General features: G+C 41.2%; 1 protein-coding gene across 5 annotated transcripts in view; it reads left to right on the forward strand.

Annotated features, from left to right (window-relative positions):
- The window catches only part of MCPH1 (microcephalin 1), a 240,728-nt gene that overhangs the window by 41,255 nt on the left and 181,335 nt on the right, over positions 1-18,138 (forward strand). For all 5 annotated transcript variants that reach the window (XM_063669328.1, XM_054499957.2, XM_063669330.1 and 2 more), the window contains one exon: positions 8,272-8,381. In XM_063669328.1, the coding sequence (XP_063525398.1) occupies positions 8,272-8,381 (110 nt within the window). The remainder of the gene's footprint in view (positions 1-8,271; positions 8,382-18,138) is intronic.

Raw genomic sequence — 18,138 nt, forward strand, 5'->3', positions numbered from 1 at the left:
CTGCGTCGACAGCCTCCGGGGGTGGGGGTAAGTAGAAGGGGATGAGGGGCCAGCACTAGTTGACCCATGGCACCCTGGTGGAGATGGAGAGGTTTTTTCGCTCAGTGGTGCAGGCCATCAGGCAGGGGTGTCCAGGCAGGGCCCGGGTGCAACAAAACATTCTGTGTGCCCTAGTGTAAGAGGATCTTCTAGAGTCATCTGCCTTACTTCATGCCATTACAGAGAGATGGGAAGTCATTGGGTTCTAGGACATAAAAAGACCTACATGTTGGCTAGCCTAAATCTAACCCTTTTCTTTTATAGTAATAAAGATTCATCAATGTTTTAAACTGTCCACTGTCAGCCCCCTGGGACTCAGGTAAACCAACTCTCTTTGGGAATCTATCTTAGAAGATGAAACCATAAAGCCTTCAGTTTCAGTGTCAGGGATGCACACTCTATATCTGGTGAAATTGTGGAGGAATGAAAACTTCTGTACAGCAAACTGCACCTCCAAATCTTTAATGTCGAAATAAAGGGCTTTTTTCCATTTCTGTTTTCAGTTCACTTTTACTCGTTGCTGTTGTCAATATCTAAGATACAGAGTAAAAAAGATTTCAAAAACAAGTTACAAAGAGCTTCAATACATTAATAGAATGGGAACTGAGCGAGAAACAATTTTTTTTTGTTTGTTTTGTTTTGTTTTGTTTTTTTTGGAGACGTAGTCTCACTCTGACGCCCAGGTTGGAGGGCAGTGGCACAATCTCAGCTCACTGCAACGTCCACCTCCCAAGTTCAAGCAGTTCTCTGCCTCAGCCTCCCGAGTAGCTGGGATTACAGGCACCCGTCACCATGCCCAGCTAATTTTGTTGTATTTTTAGTAGAGATGGGGTTTCACATCTTGGCCAGGCAGGTCTTGAACTCCCGACCTCATGATCTACCCGCCTCGGCCTCCCAAAGTGTTGGGATAACAGACGTGAGCCACCGCACCCGGCCAACAATTTTGTTTTCTAAAATCTTTAAAATCATTAATTTTTTTCTTTTTTTTATTCTCTTAATTTTATAAACAGTACACAGATACATTCCCATTGTAACAAAGATTGCTAAGAAGACTAGAATTTCCATCTCCTCACTTGCCTCTTTTCATTAGTTCACTTCCTAACTAATGAAAGACATGCACCCGTTGTGTCTCAGGTGCTCTTCAAGTTTGTGGGGACATAGAGAATGAAGCAGTGTGCACCCTTATAGAGGAAGGCAAATAGTAAATAAGTGTATAACAATGTCAGCTAGGAAGCAGTTAATGATTAAAAAAAAACAATAGTGCATTGGATAGATAAGGTGACCAATGAAGGCTTCCCTGAGAAGGTGACATCCGATCACAGGCCTGGGGAGGGAGAGGGAGCGGGAGCCTGTCACTCTGTCAAAATCCATGTTTCAGCTGGAGGTAACAGCAGGAACAAATGTCCTGATGGAGAAAAATGCTTGCAGGAACAGCAGGGAGGCCAGTACAGCAAGGACTTCCTGAGCCAGAGGAAGGAGGTTGGAGAGGGGTAAGAGCCAGAGCTTTGGGACCTTCAGTCTCTGACAAGGCGGGCAGCTGTTTTGTTTAGAAGTGTGATGAGAAGCCATTGGGGCTTTTGAACAGGGGAGCAACCAAATCTGATTTAAGTTTTAAATGTAACCGTGGACACTGAAGAACAGACTGTGGGCTGGAGTGTTTGTCTGCACGAAGCAGTCACTGCCAGCAGTTTAATATTTCCTTCCACACATTTCTTGTGTGTGTGTGTGTGTGTCTGCAAGCATACAACTGCAAATAGATATTTTAAGAGAATTTTTTGCATACATAGAATTATATTGCCTTAAAAATTGCTTTTTACAAAGCAGTATGTCATATATTTACATATTGGTACCAGTAAATCTTCATTTTTTAATAAGAGTCTATAGGTAGGGTCAGCACAATTTTTCTGTAACAGATCAGATAGTAAGTTTATTACACTTTGTGGGCAAAGAGACCAAATTGAGGTATGTAGGTACGCATGTAGATGATTACATAATGAGAAAAAGACATTTTCCACAAAATTTTTATTGACGACACTGGAATACAATTTTTTTGTAATACAGGTCTATTAATGAGAAAATAAAATAATTTGTGAGGGGAGGAATAATAACATTTCATTTAATTGGAGTTCAGACTGAGTGCTCCCATCACCAACATGGATTGCAAATGTTTATTAAGGCTGATTTGTAATAAGATAGATTTTACGTATTTCACTTTTGAAAATGCCTTTTCACACAGACAGATACTGCTGATTTGATGTCAGTCCATAATTAGATAATTTGCATTGAGCATCTTCATTGCTTAGAAGACACTGATGGAATTCTCTTAGATTCTTCTCTCGATGCCTGCTTCTTAGCATGTCCTTATATTGCAGATTCATCACTTGCAATTGAAAAATAGGTTGAAGCTCCTCAATTGTGCAGTTAAATGGGTTTTGAAATAGGAAATTCCGAACAAGCATGATGGCTCACGCCTGTAATCTCAGCACTTTGGGAGGCCGAGGTAGTTGGATCACTTGAGGTCAGGAGTTCAAGACCAACCTGACCAACATAGTGAAACCCCATTTCTACTAAAATTACAAAATTAGCCAGGCGTAGTGGCACATGCCTATAATCTCAGCTACTTGGGAGGCTGAGGCAGGAGAATCACTTGAACCCAGGAGACAGAGGTTGCGGTGAGCCAAGATCATGCCACTGCACTCCAGCCCGGGCAATGAGAGTGAAACTCCATCTGAAAAAAATAAATAAATAAATAGGAAATTCCCTTTGCTCTTGCACTCAGTCTGAAAAGTGCTGCTGTAGTTTGGGCTCAGGAAATATGTCCACAGCCAGTTTGCATGGGAATGGAGATCTTACTTCTTGTTTTAACCTCTGACAGCACAAGAGAGAATTGTTGCTTATTTGTGGAAATGTGTCCCACCTGACCCTTGGCACTGCCAATCACAGTTCTTCAACCACCGGAAGTCAGTTTGAATTGCCAAGTAGTTAAAGCCGATTGGTCATCCTGAACTAGTGCACAGCTTGGCTCCTAGTTGCTTTTCATGAAGGAGACACAGTGGTCCGATAGGTGCCGTGTGTTCACTAGCAAAAGCAGAAAAGTCCTTCCCATACCCCACTTGTCCATGGGTTTGATACAGATTTTCTTCTTTGCTGTGTGTGATGGATTTTTACGTGTCAGCACCTTGTACACATGTGTTGTGAGCTTATCTGAGCAATTTGGTCATGTCCAACTACCAGGGTCTTGTTCATCGATAATAGTCACCAGATGTTGGAGGTCGATGATGGTTAACTACTCTTCTACCATCTATCTACCTGATCTTGTTGAAGGCAAGTCTCAGAAAGACATTTATTAAACATTTATTGGCAAGCAGTTAGGAAGCGGTCCACAAAAGTGACCAATATGCTGAAGGCCCAGTTCTCTGTCCTTTAGTGCAGTGTCCATACCTTATCTGAAAGGTTTGCTGGAGGCAGACAACATTCTATGGGCAAGTTTCTGCAAACTTGCACTCAGCACCAGACCATCGTGTATCCTTTGACCCTGTGGTTTATGATAGGGTCATTTAGGGGTTAAGCCTTGGATACCACCCCCAGGGATACCAGCCACAACTCATACTAGATGTTTATGCTCTGTTATGTGTGGGTATTGGGTTCCCCTGCAATATTTAAGCCAATTCAGTGTTCTTGAATCCATGAATTTAACCAACAAGAAACTATTTCTCACATCCATTATGCTGATTAACAAGCTGATGATGTCACCGATAACCACTCATTTTTGTCATCCATTTTGGCTTTTAACAAAGTATCTAATATTGGTCTGGAGGATTTACAGGAGTTGGGGTTTTTTGTTGTTGTTTTGAGATAGGATCTCACTCTGTCACCCAAACTGGAGTGCAGTGACATGATCGCAGCTCACTGCAGCCTCAACTTACTGGGCTCAAGTGATCCTCCCACCTCAGCATCCTGAGTAGCTGGGACTACAGACGCAGGCCACCACACCCGGCTATGTTTCCCCAGGCTGGTCTCCAACTTCTGAGCTCATGCAGTCTGCCCGCCTCTGCCTCCCAAAGTGCTGGGATTACAGTTGTGAGCCACTGTGCCCAGCCTATGGTATAATACATTTTGCAAATTCTGAGCATTCAAGAGGAACTGTGAATTACTATTGTTGCAAATAAATAGATAGACATACATTCTTTAAGTATGTTAAATTGTTGTACTTTTGACTCTTCAAATAATTCACAAGTGTATTAAGAACCCTCTTTCCCATAGCCTGCCAGCCTAACTCACTGGGGCTGCAAAACTAAGCAATCCTAGCAACTAGATGTGGGTTAGTCAGTCTTAACAGAAGGCTATTGACCACTTAACTGTTTGGTTGATTCACTGAATCATTTACGTATTCATTTTTTATCAGTCAGATGTTTACTCCGTATCTACTATGTCCAATGTATAAACAGTGAGAGGTAAGGTTAATAGAAAGCTCTGTCCCTTGCTTTAGAGAACTTAGCTAAGTAGGGAAGGTACAGTCAAGATACTTTACACACAAGTATCAGGAAATTCAAAAGTCGGAGCAATTACTTTCAGTGGGAATTAAAAAAAATTTACACACATAAAATTGATATTGGAATGACCTCTACAATGATTACAAAGGATAAAATTCCACATTATCTATTGAAGAGTGTTGTTTTTGTTTTTTTAGAATGAACAAAGTGAACTTGATATTTTAATAGATGAATATGAGTACAGTCTCTTGTTAGCAGAGTTTTACTTGTGTAGAACCCGTATAACTTGCATATATCCCAAAGTTATCTCTGGAAAGGAATTTTTCCTAGGTGTCTTTTAAGGTTCTTTCCAGTCTTAATATTTTGCATACTACATTGTAAAATAATTTCATATTCAAATTTTTGAAGCTTAGAAGAAACTTCTCTTTGGATAATGTTAAGTGTATATTTTTACATGTTAAAATTATGGATTATTCAGCCTTCAGAAGGCTTTTCAACCCTTGACTCTTGCATAGTGCCTTGTATGAGTAAATACTAATTGTTTAAATGTGTTATTAATATTAGCATTATTAGTCTTAATTCTGTATCTTGGAAGTAGGAAAGTAGGATGTGGAGGAAAATAAATGTTAAAAATAAGAGTTATTTCTTCGGCCTTAGCTCTAGACAAAATTTGACACAAGCCAAGTTTCTCCTACAGTGTTTTCATAGTCCACTTCTTCATCTCTCCCTTTCCTAGTATTTAAGTTACATGTGTCCTTATACTGTCTTGCCCTGGATCTGGCTCCAAAGTGATCATATTAGACATTTTCTTCTCTCTTCCCTCAGTATCAATACTTTTCCTTAATCTTGCTTATCTCTGTTGAGTAGCTGAAGGCTGTGATTTAACTAATTCACACTGAGAGGTGAGTGATCATTTACTGGCTTTCATTGATGTGTTTGCATTTTGATGGTATTATTAATCCAAACTAATTTCCAAATGGTAAAATTTCAGATAACTGAAAGATAAAAATGTGGGGGCTGTCAGATTCATTTCTGTATTTGATCATTTTGTGAAAACGAATTCAATGAATTGTGTGTGTACTGAGGTTGGGAGGAAAATGAAAGAGGAAGATATATGGCTTTCACAGGGAAATGCTGTGGACCAAATTGTGTCCTTTGACGCCCACATTTACTTATTGAAGCTCTAACCCTCAATGGGATAACATTTGGATAGGGTGATCTTTGGAAGATAATTAGGTTTAGATGAGGTCTTGAAGATAGGGGCTTCATGATGGGATTAGGACCATTATAAAAAGACCAGAGAACTGGCTTCCTCTCTCTATGCCATGTGAAGATAGCAAGATGGTAGCCTCCTTCAAGCCAGGAAGAAAGCCTTCACCAGAACCCCACCATGGGGGCACCCTGATCTCGGCCTTCAGGCCACCCAATCTGTGATATTTTGTTATGGTAGCCCCAGCCTAAGAAGACAGACATTCATCCAACTGGGGTGTGTTGGAGGAAGAGCAGCTAAAGGGTGCATGTTAGTTGGAATTTCTTGGAGACATTCAAAATAGATGGCCATTAGGTAGTTGGATATATCCAGCCATACCTCAGCTGGGAGGTCTAGACAAGGTACAGAGAATTAGGTCTCTTCAGTAATGGATGACTTTATGGGAAGTGATGAAATCACCTTGGGGAGTGAGAAGGGAGCTGATGACAACCGATGAAAAAACCACACTTAGGAGCAAACATGAAAAAAGAGTCATCCAAGAAGTGGGAGAGTCAGGAAGAGGAGAGTAGGTGTTTGTTTACAGACCCCCAGCCAAAAATGGAGTCCAACTAATCTTTCCACAGATGTTTTCAGAAGTACTTTGCACTCTCAACTGCTTTGGGTTTACCGATGTCATTGTTAAAACACACTGGCAAATTACTGTGGCAGAGTTTATGAAATGTTTTAAATAAATCATTTACTTAGATCATTTTTTGACTGCAGGATTTGTGAAATTGTGAAAACATGTTGTTAACAATATCAGTCTTTCTTAAGTTTTAAAAGATTGTGTTGCATTTCTTAGAACTTTATGTTTATAAAATGCTTTACAGCCTGTTTCGTTGTTCGGCAAGAACTGAGGCAAGTGGTTATTATAAAACTTTTATTGAATACACTAGGAAGCTGCAAATTTATTCATGACTCAATAACAGAGCACTCCGTCCCGAATTATATCTCTAGTCCACTGCTTTTCTGATTTTGACACACTCATGCTTCAAGTAAATATTTGTTATTTAAAAAGGAAAATAAGTGCATAGTAGATATAATTAATAATTCTAATTATTTTTAATCTTAAAGATGAAAAAGAGATTGCATTCATATTCTACCCCAGGGGATAAAGTGGGCCTGGGCGAAAAGTCAGTGCAAGTCAACCATAAAAGATACCTGAGGAGGTACGGGGTCAGTCAGGATGTGACTGGTTTGAGTCTCCAGTGGATTCTGTATTAGGGATTATGGCAAAGAGTGTAGGTTGGTAGGTTTGTGGTTTAGAACTGGGCCTTAAAATCTGTCCAGGGCCCAGGCTGCAAATAACAACTAGCTTGAATTCAGGAAAGTATTAACATTTTTATTCTACATCCTTTTTCACTGAGATAGGACCCTGTTTTTGAAAAGAGTGACAGTTTTTACCTTAGACTCTCCAAACTTAGTTATAGCTGGCTTTATAGCATTTTATCTGCAAAGAAGTCTTTCTCATGTTACGTGATTTTTAATTTCTGAGGGCACTGATGTTAATTTCACTTTGCATTATATTTATTCATCTGCGTCTACATTGTCTATTGGGTTGTGAGCTCCCTAAGTGTGGGACTATATCTTGTGCATTTTGCATCCCCAGTGGGTAGATCATTAGCTATTTGTTAATCATTAGGTAATCAACAGTGCAGTTTGGCCATCACCTGACTGGCAGGTTCTAGTACCCCCTAGGCTGCTACATAACTTTTGCATCAAAGTTTGCATTATACCATTGAGACCATGTTATGGTCCATGTTAGCTCCTCCTTCAAAATCCCATCTAAGTCATAAAGCAGGCAAACTGTTTGAAGGAGGAGGACGGGTGAGAGTAAGAGGCACCCTCTGAGGCAGTAGATGAGTCAAATCAAAGTACACATTTCACATTTCATTGTGGGTTACTTAGGCCTACACAGGTTAGCATCTAAGGAAACCACATTTCACTTGAATGAGTATCCTTTTGGTTTGTGTGTCTTCATGGCAAGATGCTGGTCTAAGGTGGAAACTTGGGGGGAGTAAAATCATCATCCATCATTTGTAGGTTGAAGCCTGAAGCTCTGTACTGAAGACTATTTTCTAGAAAATCTCAAACTGACCTCAAAACTTAGATTAATTATTGCCTCTAATATGGAACTGCCTACTCTGAAGAACTGTTCTTTGTCATTATTTTAAAATCTAAGAATTTAAGTTTGAAGAGTGCGTAAGTTATGGGAATACATTTTCTTACATTATCAAATGGACAGAGTTGATGCTGTAGGACATTGTAACCTGATTGTTACTGACCATTGAATTAAGTGAATTGCTTGGGATATTGAAATGTAATAAACTGAAAGTTCTAGATAGAGCTCAAAGAGCCAGACATATACAATTTATTTAAAAGGCCTATAACTTCCTGTTTCCATTATGCATAAATGTGATTTTTGTTTTGCTTAAGTTGTATTTAGTCCATGTAAAGTTCTAATTAATTTTTAATCCACTTGGGTTTTAGGTGTTAAAAATAGACCAACAAGGCATGATGTTTTAGATGACTCATGTGATGGCTTTAAGGACCTCATCAAACCTCATGAGGAATTGAAGAAAAGTGAGAGAGGCAAAAAGGTCAGTGTGTAAAAATATTATTTTAAACTTTCAAATGCTGATACATCATAATGTTCTTCTCTGGGTCAATGAAACATAAACCAGTCTATCTGACTTGTCTTTTATTTTAAAAAATTGATTATGGGTAAATGCTGGAAAACTCAGAATATGAAACTGAAAGCGTTGTTTGCATTCGAGACAGAGTTATTATTGATAGACCAAGCTTTCTCATATCACTTTGCTAATGCATTTCTTGTAAAAATGCCTGTAGCTTCTCTCAAGCAGAGAATGTTGGTTGTGCCAGTGTTTCTTGCCATTTTATAATCGGAATAAATATTTACTAGGTAGGAGGTGAAGAATCCAAACATTCATTCAGTTTTGAACTAACCAAGGCTTGACCTCAGGCCATCAGAGTGAAAGGTTTATATGCTAACACTCAGGTACACCCTTCCCTTTGTGGTTTTGGCTTTAAAACCTTGCTCTTCCTCTAAAAGACTCCGCTTATCCTCTTACGTGAGTAATAGAATGAGGATTTTAAATTTTCTGATCATTCAATATCTACTTGCATTGCTTAAATTTAAAATTAGCCGTTCTATATTATACCTTGTGCCTCATTTTTATGAGGCCAAGGAAGTATAGTGTAGTGAAACCTGATTTCAAAATGGTAGAGAAAAACCATACCGATTGAAAAGCAACAGATGAAAAGAATGACAGAGTAGACGGGTCTGCATGCGGCTTCCAGGTCCTGATACTCAGGCTTGAACAGATGGGCGGCTGCATTTGACCTGTGGAAGAGAAACTTGACTCCTTTGCGTCTTATCTTGGCAGTGGTTAAAAGACATTTAAAATTACACAGATTTCATGAAAGTTGGCAGTAACTTGTAGAAACTTAGATTTCTTTACTGGTGCTTTCTGGTTTGTCTCAGAAAAAAAAGTAGAGCAAAAAAATGGAAAGGAACCCTATTTCAGGTAAAGCAACAGATGTGGAGAGAGAGAGACTGTCACGGTTCCATAACATATTTGTGGCATGGCAACACCAAGGCACCTGATCTACAATGGTGTTGCACACTCTGACTCCACTGCAGCCTGCAGGACCTGCCCAGCGTGCTGCCTCCCAGGGGTGGGGCACTTCCTAGAACGCTGGCGACACTGTGGCTGAGTTTGTGTTTTGCGTCCCTGTTTCTCAGTCTTCTTCCTACTGCTACATGGCCACTTGACCTAGTTCCTTTGGAAAGAAATAAAGAACCAGTTTCCTTTACATCTACTACCGTTCCCGTGCCTCTCCTGCTGATGCGTCCCATGGCATCTGGTCCACAGCTCTGTTTTTTGCCCTCCCGCTTTACTGACCCTTTACCTTCTGCCAGTGTCTGCCCAGGGAAGCGGTGGTACCTCTCATCTCTATTGGTACTCTACGTTTTACCATGTCTGGCTTTTTTTTTTTAAGTGCTCAGTAAATATTGAGTGTTGAGTTACTTGTTACTCACCATAAAAATACTCCATCCTGTCTGATCAAAAGGCGTGAGGTTTGACTTTCTCATTTGCCCACAATGGAAGTTACTGTTTCAGACAAGTGGTATTGCCGCCCTGTGCCTGGGATAGCCCTGGACCTGATGGGCTGGGTCTGTGGAAGCACTGAGTTAGAGACAGGCATCCTGGGTGGGAGTGTGGCTCCTTCTTACTTATGAGGCATCTCAGTGTAAATGGCATATGAATGGGAGATGGGTACCTGTTTGACCTTCTGGCACTCTTCTGTAGATCAAATAGTGCGTGCTCCATGCATATAAGGTGGTATTATTATCTTGAGTAATGATAAAAGAATGAGTGGTCAGAGAGGGACACAAAATACAAAATTATAAATACACACCTCCATATCTGCCTTCACCTGCTGTGCTCAGGAACAAAAATATTTTCATAGATTAAACTGCCTAACTTGCTCAAATTTAAGTCTTCTTTTAAAAATATTTTAAGAGTATTAGTAAACTTTGCCCTCGTAATTTAGAATGTCATTTCTGAAAGGGATCCACCACTTCTGGTTCTGTGTGAAGAATCACTCAAGGCAGGTTTTAAATGCAGATTTTCTGGGCCAGGCATGGTGGCTCATGCCTGTAATCCCAGCACTTTGGGGCGGGCAGATCACTTGAGGTCAGGCGTTTGAGACCAGCCTGGCCAACATGGCAAAACCCTGGCCAACATGGCAAAACCCTGGCCAACATGGCAAAATCCCGTCTCTATAAAAAACACAAAAATTGGCCAGGCCTGGTGGTGGGCACCTGTAATCCCAGCTGCTCAGGAGACTGAGGTGGGAGAATCACCTGAACACAGGAAGGAGAGGTTGCAGTGAGTCGAGATCATGCCACTGCACTCCAGCCTGGGCGACAGAGTGAGACTGTGTCTCAAAAATAAATAAATGCAGATTCTCTGGCCCCACTTGAGACCCTCCTGGCCAGCAGCTCCCGACCCCAGTGCGGCACCCTGTCCTTAACATGGAGGGGACCAACACCTAGTGAGGGCGAAGACTATACCTTCTGTATTGCGTCTCGCCAATAGCAGAAGGAGCAAGACCTAGGTTTCCCCTCTTTCACAGGATTTTCTTCCTAATCCATTCCTCATTACAGTTCACCACACAGCCTTTGCTTGAATGAATCAAAAACTCCTAATGCCCTAGGGTAGTGCTTCCTGACTGGGCTGCGCATTGGACTCACCTGGGGATCTGTAAGGTACGTGGCTGCCTGGCCCCAACCCCAGACATGCTGGTGTCATTAATATGGGGTGCACCCTGGCCACTAGGATTTTTTTAAACTCCTGAGGTGATTCTAATGCAAAGCAAAGTTTGGAAATTACTGCCTTGGGACTTTAGTAGAATTTAAACAAGTAATTTATCCTAGAAGAAGTTTCATTTGTTTCTAAACATTTCTCATGTAAACTTGTTTCATTTTTAGACTCTAAAATTAAAGACCAAGGCTTAATTAAAGTCCTGATTTGTGGGCCGGGTGCGGTGGCTCACACCTGTAATCCCAGCACTTTGGGAGGCCAAGGTGGGCAGATCATGAGGTCAGGAGATCAAGACCATCCTGGCTAAGACGGTGAAACCCCGTCTCTACTAAAAATACAAAAAAAAACAGCCGGGCGTGGTGGCGGGCGCCTGTAGTCCCAGCTCCTCAGAAGGCTGAGACAGGAGAATGGCATGAACCCGGGAGGTGGAGCTTGCAGTGAGCTGAGATTGCGCCACTGCATTCTAGCCTGGGTGACAGAGTGAGACTCTGTCTCAAAAAAAAAAGAAAAAAGAAAAAAAGAAAAAGTCCTGATTTGTTTGCTTAAAGGTTGAGTGAGTGTTTTAGGAGTGCAAATTAGATAGCAATATAGATGAAGGACCATGGTTTATTATTTTACAGGTTAGAAGGAAGAATGATATGAATTTCTTAAAAGGCAACATTAAATTTATTTTATTTTATTTTATTTTTCTGAGATGGAGTATCACTCTGATGCCCAGGCTGGAGTGTACTGGCGTGATCTCGGCTCACTGCAACCTCCGCCACCCGAATTTAAGTGATTCTCCTGCCCCAGCCTCCTGAGTAGCTGGAACCACAGGCACCTGCCAGCACGCCTGGCTAATTTTTTAAGTTTTTTGTAGAGATGGGGTTTCACCATGTTGACCAGGCTGGTCTCGAACTCCTGACCTCAAGTGATCTGCCTTCCTTGGCCCTCCCAAAGTGCTGGAATTATAGGCACTAGCCACAGCACCTAGCCAGCAACATTAAATTTTAAATATATAACTTCCCAGTAGTTTGAGATCTTTTGATATGAGCATGGAGAGAGAAGTTTATGTTGATATTTTGTAATGAGTCCACAGAAACACTAAAATTTAGTTTCCTGGTTTTAAAAGTATACAGTGGAATTGTGGAAGGATTGAATTGGTGAATTAAAATTAGAAGCTTCTGACTAGCAGCTTACAAATATAATGTTAGTATCTCAACCGTTCTTTTTTTCCCATTAAATAGGTTTTACCTGCTTATTTTGTTCCTTGATTTCAAGATAAACTGTGTTAAACTGAAATTTGGAACTTAACATGGCCCTTTTTTTTTTTTGAGATGGAGTCTCGCTCTGTCACCCAGGCTGGAGTGCAATGGCACAATCTCGGCTCACTGCAACCTCCGCCTCCCGGGTTCAAGCGATTCTCCTGCCTCAGCCTCCCAGGTAGTTGGGACTACAGGCGCATGCCACATATTTTTATGTATAAGGACATATTAAGGTATTAGATTCTATTAAGCACAAAATTGGTTCTGTTTCCTAAAGAAAAAAAAATCTTGTAATTGAATATTAATGTTGAAAAAAGGAGAGTTTACAGGAAATATCTTTCACCAGCTAATGACTGAAGCAATGCCACTACTGGAATGGAGAACAGTAAGGTCTGGGCCTGACATTTTTATGTTTTCACGTGAGAGCCAGCCTACATGCTATTTCTGTAGTGAGGAAAATGATTTGAAACTCAGATGTGTCTCGTGGCCCTAATGACTTTATTTTCTTTTTAGTTTTAAATTTGAAGTAGCACTTGCAGGTAATGTCCTATCTGGGCAGCCCTGCAGAGAGGACTGTCAGTTGATGAGAGCTGTCAGTCATGAGTTCTGAGTAATGAGAAGGTACAAAGGCGAGAAAGGTGGGAAAGCCTGGAGCCTGTGGGAAAGCCTGGAGCCTGTGCGAAGAGCAGCACGGCCTTGGTGTGGCCCGCGGATGGATGAGGAACCGCGAGAAGAGAGATGCTGACTTCGGCCACGGCCTCTGGGGTTAGACTGTTCTCATCCTTGGTTTTCTGTAGGTTCATTGTGATTGTCGTACCAGAGTATTGTTTTTGTTGTTCACTTACTTGAGAGTCACAGGCCTTCCTGTCTTTGATCTGTTCTGGAAACCTCTCCGCTGTGATTTCTTCTGCCTGTTTTTTCACGCCTCCGTTGCTGGGAACGCAATCTCATGTGCTATCCTTTGCTTCTATAGCCCATGTCTCATGATTTTCCTCTATTTCTTTCCTCTTGTATCTCCTTATTTCATTCTGGATGTCTTCTGTTGATTTCTTTTCCATTTCACCTTTGACTCTTTTTTAAGTCTATTCTGATGCTAAATCCACATATTGAGTTTTAACATGTATTATTTTTCAGTCCCTGTTATTCCATTTTATTTTTTTTAATTATTTTTTGTAGAGAAGGGGGTCTCTCCATGTTGGCCAGGCTGGTCTCAAAACCCTGGTCTGAAACAGTCCTCCTACCTTGGCCTCCCAGAGTACTGGGATTATAGGCGGGAGCCTTCATGCCCTCTATTAGATTTATAAAAACCATTTCCAGTTCTTTGCCAAAATTATTAATCCTGTCTTTTATTTATTTGAACATATTACGCATATTTCTTTTGAAATAACTCCCTTTTCTGGCTCCCCTTAATTTCTGTTTTTCTTATCTGTTCTTTTCAGTCATATGTTCCGTATCTAATATGCCTGGTTAGTTTGTCTTTATCTTCCTAGCAGGGACTGAGATGATCTGGAGCTGGGGTTCTGTCTCTGTGAGGCTGGCTGTCCCCAGGGAGTGTGGGCTTCTCACGCTGGTTCACCTCTTCTTCCATGGGTTTCTTCTTCCATGACTCACTGACTTAGTAGCTGGGCAACGTCTGCAAATAGCTGGGGCTTGTTTGTTTGTTTGCATCCTGTCCAGCTTTTCTGAGGGCTCACAGTGAGGAGGCTATTTCAAACTACTTAGTCCACCATTCCTGGAGACGATGGGTGAATTTTAATGGCCACTTAAGAAAACTTTTCTAAATAGAGTTTTGGTGTGAATCCTTCCCTGAGAAGAGAGCAGTAAGAGGCCAAGTCAAGAGAAACGATTTTTGAGATGAACACTTAGGTCAGTTTGCAAAAGACACACTAAACACCTGTAATGACATTAATTCAGTTTCTCTTAAAGAGTGAAAAAAAATATGATTCCATGAAGAATTATAGAATCTCAGAGCTGTAACTTCCACCAAATTTTTTTTTGGTGTAATGCCCATTTTAAATGGCAAAAATCACTCTATAAATCGGTCAGAAAAAGAGTCTGGTTTTTTTAGACTTATTTTAAATATACTTGTTTCAAATTTGTTGAGACTTTTTTTTTTTTTTTTTTGAGATGGAGTCTCGCTTTGTTGTCCAGGCTGGAGTGCAGTGCCAATCTTGGCTCACTGCAACCTCCACCCCGCCAGGTTCAAGTGATTCTTGTGTCTCAGCCTCCTGAGTAGCTGGGATTATAATGCCCGGCTAATTTTTCTATTTTTTTTTTTAGTAGAGTCAGGGTTTTGCCATGTTGGCCAGGCTGGTTTTGAACTCCTGACCTCAAGTGATCTGCCCGCCTCAGCCTCCCAAAGTGTTGGGATTACAGGCGTGAGCCACCATGCCCGGCCTGTTGAGACTTTATTTTGAGGATCCAGTTAAGCAGTTTTATTACCTCTGTAATCTTAGCTTGCAGCATGTAGGTCATTGACATTGATAATTATACATCTTTTCAGAGGGAGAAATAGAAAATATTATGACAAATTTTGACCTGTTTTCTTTGTTACTTGTTGAATATCGTCAGACACAGAACCCAAAGAAGCTATGTATAGATACCAGCACTCTGGTAGAAATACATGAATATATTTTTTTTTCTCCAAGTATTTGGCTAATTCTACTACTTCTGGATTTTGTTGTTCAAAATATTGATTATTATCTTCAGCAAAGTTTTTAATGCGAGTTATCAACAGGATAGCTTTTTATAAGTGGCTAAGTTTTAGAATCTCATTTTGGAGCCATCTCTGCCAATCCAGCTTGTTGCATGTGAAGGCAAGCTGTGGGTCAGAGCACAGAAATGTTTACAGAGGCTTTCCTAAGCCTGGAGGCCTGGAGAGATATGAAGGAACAAATAGAGCATACTTATTTTGATAGTGGTTTAAAAAAATTAAAGAATTACACACCAGATAGAATGCTTAAATTCCTAAAAGTTTCTCAAATAGGGTGCAAAACAAATAAGTAATAGCTTGCATATGCTCTGATAGTTGCTTGGTCTTACATCTTTGCTAGAATATGAGCCCATAAGGACATAGTCTATATCCTGTTAGTCTCTTAATACTCAGCAGGATATAACATCACAAACAAAATAGGTGCTCAGTAAATATTTTCTGAGTAAATAAGAGATGCATTAATTTCCCTTTTACTTTCTCAGTGAACATGTTTAAAACATTTCTGGTGTTCTTAACCATCACTCAGTAATGATGGAATCATCATCATGTACTTCACTTATTTTTGAATATTCTTCCTAAACTTGAGAGACGGTCTTCTTTCAGTAAAAGATGGATTCTCTTCTCCAAGGCTGTACATGGCAGTGCAGTGTTGCTAAAGCGTTGCCCCCAGAGCCAGATGCCTGGGTTCAATCCCAGCTCTGCTACTCACCTGCTCTGTGGGTTCCATGGTGTTGAACAAATTACTTAATATCTGTGCCTCTACTTCCTTGTGTATAAAACAGGGATAATATTAATAATAGTACCAGTCTCCTCAAAGGGTTTGTGCTAACTAATTGAGTTGAAACATGCAAAGAGTTTAAGATACTACCTGATATATAGAAGTGCTCAAAAAATGTTAGCTATTTTCTTCAGCACAAACTTGGGTGAGGGTCATGTCTGCATATTGACTGTGCTTTGTTTTGCGGCTATAACTTGGAGTAGGTCTCTCTCACCTGCCTCCTCTTTTCCCACTCCCAGAGACCACCATGTGTCTTTAATGAAAATGACCCTTAAAACTCCGGGACAGTCCACACTGTGTCTCTTGTTGGACTTACTGACCACAGGCATGCCAGGGCCAAAATAGAGTCTTGGGCATGGGGTGAGGATAGGAGTATAGCCTTTTCTAAAAGCTCCTCCAGTGATTCTGAGCTGATGGTCATTCTCCCATTGAGAACCTTTGTTTTGGGGGTGAGATGTAGGCCATTAGCATGAAATTGTGCTCTGTCATCTCACCCAGGAGGCAGAAGACTGAGTTCTGCGGTCAGAAATGCCCGCTTGGGGGATCTGCTTCCTCAGTTTTCGAGAGATGCTTTCCTCATCTCCAGTATCATTAGAACTTTCCTGAAAGAACTGAGATCTTTGTGAGTTGTGATAGGGTACTCACAGCTGTCATTTATTGAGCATTGTGACCTCTTTTTAGATTGAGTTTTCTATTTCTCAGTCATATGGCGATGCTGAAAAGAAAGTATATTTCAGAGAGCTCCAATCATGTCTTTATTGCGGAGGCAGTAGATTGGGAATTACAGCTCATTTGGGTCTGGCTTCCCCAGAGAAGGAGCCTTGCAGTGGAAAGAAGATAAAAGGGTCCCAGTGGTGGGAATAAAAAGAGTACTAGATGCCCAGAGGGTGGGAAAGGCCTAGCCCAGATGCAGTGTGGCCAGGCCAGCTAGGGGCAGGAGGAAAGAGAGCTGCAGGGACACAGATGCCTTCCTGAGCAGAGAAAATAGAATACTTGAGCCACTTTTCATGTAAAATGGATTATTTTCCTGCCATTTCCTGTCCTTCAAGTAAAAGGTCCTGGAATGAGTACTTCACTGCTGTAATGGAGACACTGATATTTTATGAATGCAGTTTACAGTTTGCAGTAATGCCAGGCCTTTGGCTGTTTTCCATTAGATGGTGCACTTGGCTGGAAGCATCTACTCTTGTAGCTTTGATTTTAAATTTAACTTTCAAGTTGAAAGAGCAGTGACTCATCCAAAGGACAGGTGATATTTATTTATTTTTTCTTGAAAATGCAGCACGGGTATGTTGTTATCACACGTTTAGGGGAATTGCCACACTTCCTCGAGGATGACACCCTTTGTAAATAGCCATGTAAATCATTTCCATTGTTCAGACCCGCTGTACGCAGAAAGATAGGGCCTTTAGTGCCGACCAGCCGGCCGGTGAGCTCTGTAAGATCGAAGGTGCCCTTGGTATCCAACACAGCTGTTTCAGTGATCTGTAATTGCTTTGATAAATCACTTTTGGCAGAGTGTACCCAGAGCTGGCAGTGGCGGGGAATGTGCTCGTTGTAACAGGTGTGGGGTCCATCAGCAGATGTTGCTTGATGAAGCCATTTAAAAAACAGCTGCCTCTTGATAGCCTAACAGTTGCTTTCAGCCCCCATTAGCACGTTGGTTTTTTTTTGTTATGTATGAGAGAAAATATTTCTACAGAAAACATTAAATAGGATCTTCAAAGAACTCTATCATTTTAAAAATGTGTTTTATTTGTTCAATAACTAATTTTGCATGCATTGTAAATGTGTGGTTCAGAAATTGTCAAATGTGTTTTGGACTGGATGTGGTAGAAATGAGGACCAGCCAGGGTGGATCTCCTGTGCCTCAGTGGTCATCTTTGGCCACGTAAAGGTAGAGGCCACGGACGGAGGACATATCCCACTGGGAGACCCACAGGCGCTGAGAGAGGAGCTAGCCTAAGAAATCTATTTAAGATCTGCTGCTTTGGTCAGGTGTGGTGGCTCACGCCTATAATCCCAGCACTTTGGGAGGCCAGGGCAGGTGGATCACCTGAGGTCAGGAGTTTGAGACCAGCCTGGCCAGCATGGCAAGACCCTGTCTCTACTAAAAATACAAAAAATTAGCTGGGTGTGGTGGTGCACACCTGTAGTCCCAGCTACTCGGGAGGCTGAGGCAGGAGAATCACTTGAACCCAGGAGGTGGAGGTTGCAGTAAGCCAAGATCATGCCATGGCACTCCAGCCGGGGCAACAGAGCAAGATTCCA

Source organism: Pongo pygmaeus, chromosome 7 (assembly GCF_028885625.2).
Source record: "Pongo pygmaeus isolate AG05252 chromosome 7, NHGRI_mPonPyg2-v2.0_pri, whole genome shotgun sequence".
NCBI lineage: Eukaryota > Metazoa > Chordata > Mammalia > Primates > Hominidae > Pongo > Pongo pygmaeus.